This window comes from Ambystoma mexicanum, chromosome 2p (assembly GCF_040938575.1).
Source record: "Ambystoma mexicanum isolate Mex_15411 chromosome 2p, UKY_AmexF1_1, whole genome shotgun sequence".
In the NCBI taxonomy this organism is placed as follows: Eukaryota; Metazoa; Chordata; class Amphibia; order Caudata; family Ambystomatidae; genus Ambystoma; species Ambystoma mexicanum.
The window spans coordinates 1116984573-1116994790 of NC_090923.1; the positions used below are offsets into that span (position 1 = coordinate 1116984573).

Consider the following 10218-nt stretch of genomic DNA (forward strand, 5'->3'; position numbering starts at 1 on the left):
GTGAGTTCTCTAGTGTTTTTCGGTGCGGTCAGTGAAAACTGGCCAAAGAGGTACTTTCCTAGCAACATCGGCGTGGGTGCAGCATTTAAGATATACAAAGTTCTTTTTATGCACTATATTGGCCATTTCAAAAAGTGACAGGAATGTCCTATGGGCCTACTGAGAACCCTTCTGGTTTTGAGGTGGGTTGCACAAGGTCCATGACTTGAGTAGTTGTACACAAATCTGCGCCCGCCCCCCTCTGCCCAGTAATTAGAATGGTTCTTTGTTCTAAAACGTGATTAGTAAGGACTCCGTAGATGCATACAGGGCTCAGGAAGGCCGGAGGGTCGAATAGCTGAAGCACCATATGTGTGGGACTTGGGGGCTGGGGGGGGGGGGGGCTTCTGAGACAGCCAATTGTGTACATATTTGGTACAGTGGTTAATTATTTTGAACAAATGAACTGTTACAGTATTGATGGGATCTTTGCCAAGAACAGACTTTCACTTGTTGCTGTACTGTTGACTGTTCTTGTGGAATGCCAGCACAAGGTTTCCATTAAAGAAACCTGAATCTATGGCAGACTCAATACTGGTAAAGAAAAAATAGCCACAGATTCCCAAGGCTCGTCGCTCGTTCCTGTGATCCAACTAAGACTTCTAAAGCCTCTGACCTCTCCTGCTGGCTGGAAACCCTTACTTTGCCAGCCAGAGTCTGCCACAGTAACACTTTTCTGGGTTTTTCAGCGGCACTGTGGAGAAATGATAGCTGCACATTGAACAGTGTTGCGTGTGTTGCCTTTTCTACTACTAGAGGGGAGGGGACATTTGTTGAGTTCTCCTGGCTCTGAGCCTTTGCCGACTCTGTCCTAGAGGTTGCTGCAGAGTTGTTCTTTTGCCAATCTTTACAGACTACCAGCTTAATTTGAAACTGTATTTTTGTTCCTTTTAGACTCTGTGCATATTGAGGACGTTGAAGCGGTTCAGAAACTGCGAGATGTGCTGCATGAAGCCCTCCTGGACTACGAGAGCAGCAAGCACCCCGAGGAACCCCGACGGGCGGGCAAGCTGCTTCTCACCCTCCCTCTGTTGCGCCAGACGGCCAGCAAGGTGCTGCACTACTTCTATAGTATCAAGCTGGAAGGCAAGGTTCCCATGCATAAGCTCTTCCTGGAGATGCTGGAAGCCATGATGGATTGATGAAGGGCAGGTCTCTGGACAAGGCCGTTTGGGGGTTGAGGTGGACACGGTCGAGTGAATATCTTCCCTGGCCCTCCCGCAAGCCCACAAGCATTATGCCTGGGTCACCCTATTGCGTGCTTCAAGTGAACCTTCTGAAGTATGGGAAGTGACCAGGATGGATGAAGGGATGTAAGCTATTGGGACACTACGCTGGAATCCAGGGACACATTTATTTGAAGTCCGGAGTGTGTGTGTGTGTGGGGGTGGGGGGGGAAGCAGGTGGGAATGGCGGTAGGGGAGGGACCTAGGGATGCAATGGAGTCCTGTAAATGCAGCATGTATGTCAGCCCCACCCCACCCCCTGCGTGGCTGGCTGAGTAGCACCAAGGTAGGTTATCCGTTTGTATGAGTTCTTCTTGTACTTCAAGGTTCATATGGATATGCCATGAGGGTGGGGAAGGTTTGTGATCGACTTATTTTTTTTTTGTTTTAATTATTTTGTGAGGGGGGCGGGGGATTGGTTGTTCTCGAAGTATTAACTGACTGCATTTGCTATCCAGTCAAGGATGGTGCAGGTCCTTTGTCTCACCAATATAGACACTGTGTGCCTGAGACCGATCATGTCTTTTTGAGTGCCACAAGGAAGTATGTGGGGTAAGAGGGTTTCTTTGAGAGGGGGATGGATTCTTTTTATTTTTCTAGTTCAGAGGTGTTGATGCCCCTGTGTTCCCTCGCATCCTTCTTGCGATTTTTCCAGTCTCTTCTGTAATCTCCTCCTTCCACCACATCCTCCCGAGACTTTCTGGTGCACTGCCGCTATGCGATCTCTACCAGTCTTTTAAATGTCTCCACTTTTTTTTCTTTTTAACATAGGATTGGGTAAGGGACATGTGTTGGAATACTCTCCTGTCGCCTCCACCCACCAGTAGACGTAGCCAGTTTCTTACTCTTTTTGGTCAGTGGTTGCTACTGACCAGTATACATTTTCCCCAATCAAGCATTTGTCAATGCCATGTTTAGATTGAACGCTGGGTGGGTGTGCTGCAGTAGTGTGTTGCCTGCACAGGCCAGGTGCTCAGCCAGTGCCAGACTGTGACTGGTCATGAGATGTCACTGCTACATTTGTATTCCTGCTCCCAGTATACCATGCCAATTGTTTACTGGCCACTAGATGTCACTGCTGTCATTGCTATCATGTTAATGAGCCTGCTCTCAATCGATGCCATACTGTGATGATCTCCACCAACGCCATACCCTGGCAACAGTGCATCTCCTGCACATCCCATAACCTACAGCGCCACCAGGTGCCACTGTCTGATTCCCATTTGCGTATCCCTCTAGTTATTTGTCAGGGCCTTTGGGGGCATCTGTGGGAAACTGCTGCTATCTTGCCAGCTCTAGCTGACTGTTGATAGTGTGGGATCAGAGTAGCACTCAGACCTGCAGTATTCCAGTCTGTCGGGCCATGCAAACAAATGGCATGCTGCTGGCCTAGCATCACTCTGGGTGAATGTCACACCAAAGCAGGTGCTTATCAGCCTAGAGATGCCTCATCCGCCCATTGGACCAGGCCCCTGCTGTTGCACCAGAACCCCCCTCCTATTACTTCCTGGCCAACTTTTTAACACAGTTCCAGAAATGAGAGCCAGTTGGATTAGGTAGCTGAGGGGTATGGAAGGTTGTGACCTCTCATAGCCCTTGCAGGCTGTAACCCTAGTTCGCCCATTTTCTGTTTGGTACCTGGGGTTGTCCATCATGAACTGTGCTGTACTGAGGTCCTGTTGGTGCTGAAAAGGAGAATTCTTGTATTGTGTGCGAGTCGGGGCCAGGTGGTGTTTGTGTGATATTAAAATGGGCATTATTTTTGGTAATTGTGTTAAGCTCGGATGTCGGTGCCGGGACTCCCTACTCTTGGCTTGTTCCAGTTCGTTGAGCAATATATAGAGTTGTTTCTTCAGTGGATAATGTGTGTGCCAGGTCTTTCGTTCTTGTGGATCTGCAATAAGCTGGATGCAGGTTTCCGTGCAGTCTTGTCCCCATTCCCAGGGATGCTTAGTCCCCCTTTATGGGAGGGTCAGCACTGACCTAAGGGATGGGCATGTAGAGGAGGTGTGACACAGACCCCCATTGGGCATGTTGTATTCCAGCTGGTGCCGTGGTGCATTAATGACGGATCTACTGTGGTGCTGGTGTTTAGAAGCCAGCCAACACAGTGCATTACCGATCGTCCCTGGTTAGTCTTTGATGGGGGGGGGGTAAGGCTATGCTAATTCTGGTTACTGAATCTCTGCTGCACTTTCTCTGCTTCTTCCATGGTACGGGCTTCCGTAAGGTTAGGAACGGGGTGGCTTGCACGCTTGATGCTTTGTGCCAGAACTTGAGACTACTCCAGTGATCTCCTTGGAGGTTTCTGGGGCTCAAGAAACGCGTGTGGGCTCTGTTTGTGGAGTACAGGGTTGGGAATCTTGACTGGAATGCTTGTGCCTGCCTGGGGCAAGGACACTTGCTTGGATCCACAGGGCCACCTCCAGCAAAAGAATCGCTTGTCTTTTACTTTGACGTGTGCTACCAACGTAGACCAGATAGTCATGGGTCGAATTCCTTGGAATTGTTGGCGAAATGATGCAGTGTGCCCTTGTAGGCTGAAACTATTTTTTTTTTTTTTTTTTTTTTTTTTTTTTTTTTTTTTTTTTTAAAAGCAACCTTTTTGCTTTTGTTCCTTTGGACATAGTGGAATTACTACTGTGCTCAATTCTCCCTTGCATCCAAATATTTGTAACTGCTGTTACCTTGTGAGCAAACCAGGCAGTACTGCACGCTCCCCGTTTGGGTGGACCTCCGTATGTACTTCATATTAAGGATTGAGACTTCAAACACTTTGGCCATTTCCTCTCCTGGGAAAGCAAATCCTTGGTGGCAATTTTGAAGGAATGGCACTGCCTCTACTACCATCACCTTTCTTTCTCCAAATGGTAAAATAATATATATTGTTTACTTTTATAAACTGAGAAGTCCAACGCAGACATGCATTCGCTGCAGATGTGGACAGTAAGATTTCATGTAATCTGTAGATAATGGAAAGGTACTGAGTGTTCCGGAATTTTGGGATGAGCGAGCACACCCGGCAGCACATCTCATCCCGCTGGCGATATTCTAATGCGGATTAAAGGATTCTCAGGAAGAGTTCTCTTTTCTTCTGTTTGGCAGCGTTTCTCATTTTCCCTGCATGTCCGTCTTTGGAGGGGTTTCTCAATTGTCATTTCATGAACCAAGGCAACAATCGTTTGATGTTGTCTGTTGTGAACAGCTGTCCTATGCCGTTGACGTTCCTGTGCCAAGGACTACCGGCTTCCCACAGTAGGACTTTTGTCCAAGTGGCCAACTACCCAGAACATCACCAAGGGAAGGATTTAAGTCGCTTGCTGCAGGAAAGGGAGCCGACTCTCCCCTCGCCCCTCTAAAATTATTTGCATTGATTGGCACAGCCTCTTCTAAAATTAAAATGCTAGGCTCCTCAAATTATTAATTTCCAACCTACTCTTTGTAGGCTAGGTTCTGTAGAGTGTTCCATGGCCACAGACCTGCATGCACGTTGCTAGTCAATGAAAACTGATTTTTGCCACCCCTGACGAATTCCAATCGTGGGTGTGGGGCTTCGGGCAGCTGGTGCTCTTGGTTTGGAGGGAACCGTGCTGCCTTTCATTTAATCACCACAGCTGCTTGTAGAAACTGGAAAACCACCTGTGCCTTTATGGCATGGCCAAAAGGTGGCTGGAATCCTACTCGAGTGATAACAGCCAAGTTTCAGCCTAGATGCGCTTCTAGCAAGCACAATCCCTCAAGGCTTTGGAGTACCCTCTTCTCTTGGACTGTTGTCCTTGAAGGGTTTCATCTGAATTATTGTCTGTATACAGGGGGATTCAGGAAGGAAGGGGCGTAATGAAGGTCAGAATGGGTTGTGAACACGGCGTCTGCCCGGGCAGGGTATATCGATTGATGCTGAACAATGGAGAAAAGACCAAAGTTTAGCTCGTTTCTTGTAGACCTGTGAGCGTTTTTCAAAAGATGGGTGCCTCACCTTCCATTGTCGCCCAAGGGATCACACTGGGTATGAAAGAGGACCTTGGTGATAAATGCATGGAACTGCTTTCAGGCACTTGGCCAGAAAATAGTTTTTGGCTGTGTACTGTAACGTGGCATTCATTGGCACAGTCCTACCTTGTAGGATTAACTATGCAGACTCTGTGTACACAGACTTTCCTCCCGACCAATCAATAGGCTTCACTACCTGCACACCAGGGCATGCTCAAAGTTTGAAATGGCACTGCGTTTACTCGTACACTCTCTCCACTTACTTCCTGTAGCCAAATGTTTCGCCTGGGTCACAGAAGGTTTTCAAGTTAAAGGCCAGATACATTCATTAGATGCAAACCAACTAGTTTGCTTGGACTGATAATGCGAAGCTCTTTGAATGTGTTGTCACTCTGAAGCTCTTCTCTCCACCTCAAAATTCAGTCACTTTCAGTTGGGTTTCAGCCCTCACCAGACAGGCACTCTGCAGCAGAGATAATGCACCTTGCGGTGACTGATGGACTGCAGCCTTTGATGCTTTTTATCACTGCATCCTTTTACAGAGTTAAAAACTCTGCCATTGTTGGCACAGTATTAAAATGGCTCACCTCTTTTTGCAACTGATTTGTGCACACAAAGTAAAGCTAGGTTAACCTGTGCCCTCTGCCCGTAGGCTTAACTGCAGGTGCCTCAGCCTCTGGCTCGTAAGGTGCCCAAGCCTTTTCAGTACCTATATGGCCCTGTTAGCTCACTTTTGGAATCTGCTGCTTAAAATATAAGCACGACCCCACTCGCACCTCCTGCCCCCCAACAGCTATTCCTCAAACTAAAGAGTTGTTAGGGTGGTCCAGTGCACAGATTCTGAACCGGGGGACACCTGGTCCCCTCGCCTTCCCCTGGCCTGTCTCCAAGCCACGGCTTCACAACCTAGGAGTTGGCTTTAGACCGCCACTTGCCCTCTTATACTAGAATTTAACACATTCCCAAAGTGAGCCTTTGGTCATCTGGCGCCTGATTCTCCCCTTCTGCTTTCTAAAAGGATCACACTCATCCTGGCAGTTGGCATGTCCTGGGCTGACTAATTCAGTGGGATCTATGCCAGCCTCCCTGCTAAAATATTGAACATCCTCAAGAGGGGTCAGAATACTGCTCCATGCGTCAGAGGCCAAGAACACATCACTACGGCCCTGCCAACCAGTGCATTGAGTTGTAAGACCTTGAGCCTATACCACATACTCTTTCATCCCTATAAATCTACCAGATACAGATGGTCATCTTCTCAAACCCTGCTGGTGTGCGTGCTCCAGGACGAAATATGTTTGTTTTTAGTGGGGTAGTTTCATCCCCACCACCAAGGATCTGACCATTGTAAGCCTTCAGGTCTGCATCTGTCGTGCGCATGACAATCTGACGTTCAGAAAGGTGCGGAAGACTCGCTGGTAAATGTCCTCACCTAGCCCTTCAACTTTCCCTCACTTCCTTTCCATGGACATTCCCAGCACTTTGAAGCACCCTCAAGGGTGATGCAAGTGCTTTTCAAATACCTGAAATAAAAAAATACAAATGCATTGATTACAAATTAAGTCTCATGTTCGTACTAAAATGTAGTTCAAAGGCTGGGATGAGTTAGCGGGGGCAGATGTAAAGTGTTTGTCAAGTTTGGAGCAGCCACCAGTTTGGATAGACTTAACAGTACGTTTCTGGTGCGGCCTTCTCCGATGCGTTCAGCGAGGCATATGACGACGTACATGGCCACGAGAGGACACTGTGGGCATGCAATGCTTGCTTTCCCACCTGTTGGGCAAGAACAGCTGTTTTTGTTCATGAGCTTCACAGCAATCAAGTGTTCCCGTTTGCACTCCCTCTGCGAAATTGGAAAAACCTGTTTGGGGGCTTGACTATGAGGTGCTCAGAAAGGTGTCCTTGAATGAAGGCTAAGCTGCTTTGTCTTAATCGTTGGGACCCCACAAGTAAGCGGATGTACAATTTCCCATTTCTACATGAGATTTACCCTGGGCTCACTAGGAGAGGGAATCCTGTGAGGGTCGTCTTATTTGCATTAGAGGAAAGCCTGGGAGTGTACTCATGTTCCCTCATTCCCACTCACTTCCACCCCTGGCCCTGCAAGCTAAATATTAACCAATAACATGCCCTACACTCGGATTAGCATGTCTGGTCAAATCGAAAATAAAATCCATTTCCTAAGCGACATATGTGTCTGTATAAAACCTAATGTCTTTTGCTTCTTTGCAGCAACTCGCCCGGTCAGTGCCACAGTCTCCACCTAGGAAAACTACGCTGAACTAGTCTACCTCCGCCTCATCAAGGAATTTTGCTTCCACAACCAATGTGGGGGTTTTTTGTGTAATCGTGGAGCAGTGTTCCAAAGCGGCTGTGTAGACGTACAATGAAATGTATTCAATGACCTATGCGTTGAAACAGGATTTCACCACAGACCTTTCAAGATCCTAGTTGCCAACCTGGAGTGAGACTACCAGACCAGGGCATTCGATTTGCACATTTGCTACTGGGCCACCTACATTTGGGTCTATATCCCCTTAACCCATTTTACAAACTAACGCACGCAGTTCGGAGCAGTCGCCAGCGTTTCGGGCACCGGAGATGGCCAGCAAATACTTCAACCGCTCCATGTGGTCTCTAGAGGCTCCACGGGTGACTCGCCTGAGGGGCTCTGGCTTCTCTCACTTGGCCTCATGGGAAGGCAAGCTGATGCCACCACGAAGGAGGTGGCAAGAGCAAGCCACTACAGCTGAAGCACGAAGAACAGTTGCGCTCCCTGTACTTACTTCTGCAGACCTCCAATCTTATTTCAAGAGCTTGTTTTCAATAGTTTCTCTAGGTAACCCCAGAGCTATACTGATGACTGTCTTTCTCTTTGCTGCAGTTGTACCCCACGTTATAAAATGAAAGGATTGTTCTACTTCTGCTTCAGTCCTAATAAGCACTAGCAAAACCAATACTTTTGCTTTAGAAAAGGCTTAGCAGGTGTTTACAATTTATCCTTAAGAAATTAACCCCGTCAGCATCCCCGCCACCCCATGAGCCACTGAAGGGCAAAGTGTTGGGGCCATGCAATGTGCCTGCCCAGAACTTTAGCGCTGCTCCTGTGACACCCTGTGTGTGACATTGGCATTCAGGCGCTAGATGGTGTTTCGCCTTTGTGGGAGCAACCTTATAACATGTTTGACACCAACCGACCAGTCTTGGAAAGCACCCCCTTCCTTTTGTTCATGGACAAGAAAGCGAGGAACCCTTTCGGAGGGAGAAAAATACTCTCCTACAAAGCCTCAAGGAAAGTCTGACTTCCAGAGATGTATTCCAGTTGGATTGGGCTGCTGGGCAGACCCCTGGCACTTTTTCATGGATGCACGATGCCAGGCTAGTGCAGCATTTGGGCCTGCCCTTCTTTGTAGCATGCTGAATTGAAGCCTGGCCGAGAGAATACTGTTGCTCTCACTCAGACTTTGATTGGTAGCTGTCTTGCCATTCCCAAAAAGGGGTTGGCTAGACATGAAAAGGACAAGTTAACTTCTGGGTGGTGCAAGTATTCCTAATACTGTTATTTTTGAACATCTTAATAACTCCTTTCTGTTCCATAGCGCATTGATATTGGGGGAGACCTTAAAGACTTTTAGTGGAGTCACCATAAGGTAACATACCCTTGTTTTCACAACTGCCCTGGAACATAAGGCACAATGCATTGGACTCTTGCAATACATACCTTGAGAGTAAGACCATTGTTGGCTCCTGCTTACCGTGTTGTGTCATGATCCAGCCTACACAATTAGCAAATCATTCACCCTTAACCAAGGGGCCTTTAATATATTTGTAGACTGCTAGGTTTTTCAAACTAAGAGTCTGAACAAACTGAATTGAAAACTGACTGTCCTTCGGGCACAGGGCGAGGCTCACACGCTGTGTTAAAATAACCTGCCGGCAATGCAGTTCTGCACACTGGAAAATTTCTTAAATGCTGCCTTAACACTTTCTAGGTTTCATTTTTACATGGATTATAACTAGAATACCAGTATTTTTGCAACTCGTATCTCGTACACCCCATTTGCAAACGCCACCTTTACACCACATATGTGATCTTCTCTTCATGCTCGTATAGTAAAGGTGTAGGACCTCTTTTAATCAATCCCTTACACTGTTCCTCCCCCCCCCCCCCCACACACACACTGTGGAATGCTTTTATGGTTCAGCCGACTTGTAGAGTTCCTCTTGTCCTAAGGCTTTTGGGCATTCGCTAGATAGGGAGGTTCAGTATTGCCTCTGTGTCTGTTTTAAAGCAATAAAAAGTCATTTGGGGCGGGAGCTCGCAACTGAAATATGTGCATTTTTACTTGTTTTGTGTATTCTGTGGTGTAAATGTGACATCCACCCCATCGCCCTCCAGAATTTCCTCCACAAACGTAACTACTTATTGTCCATCGATCTTCACGACAGGAGGTTGGGTTCTGCAATGTGGTTCTGTTCTGCACTGAGGAGGGTGGCCAGACCCTGTGTGTATTTAAATAAATATATTTTAATGTATATTTGCAAAAATGTAATTTAACCTTGATTTTGGAATCTTGTAGCATTTTATTTTCTCTAGAGGATTTTCTAATTGTTTACAAATCAGGAAGTGTTTTTCTACTGAGCTATCAACTGTAAATATTATATACATTGCCTATCTGTAATATATATAAATATATATATCTACACAGACCCTGATATATACAGCGTAAATAAATGAGTGTGACATTTTGAGAAGTGTCTTGATTCCATTTCTTTACAACTTTTTGGTTTTTTCAATGTGTTCAATTACGCAGTTGTTTTACAAAACAGTTGATTCCATCTTATAAAGAAATGCCACCCCAAAACACAACACCCCCCCTAATACAGCCTTACTTGTATTCCAGTGCTACACCTTACAAGGAACACTCGAGATATACTAGCATCGAAAGAACATCACCCATCA

At 46.7% G+C, this 10218-nt stretch overlaps 1 protein-coding gene across 3 annotated transcripts in view; it reads left to right on the forward strand.

The window, feature by feature from the left end:
* The window catches only part of LOC138567174 (estrogen-related receptor gamma-like), a 111801-nt gene extending 101791 nt beyond the window's left edge, over window positions 1–10010 (forward strand). The window contains exons 7-8 of one of the 3 annotated variants that reach the window (XR_011302119.1): window positions 934–1352; window positions 7488–10010. Coding sequence is in view for 2 of the 3 variants with exons in the window: in XM_069645144.1 (XP_069501245.1) it covers window positions 934–1181 (248 nt within the window). In the remaining variant the exon portion in view is untranslated. Of the gene's footprint in view, window positions 1–933 lie in introns of all 3 variants that reach the window. The other 2 variants (XM_069645145.1, XM_069645144.1) reach the window with 2 other exon arrangements.
* The last annotated feature ends 208 nt before the right edge of the window (window positions 10011–10218 follow it).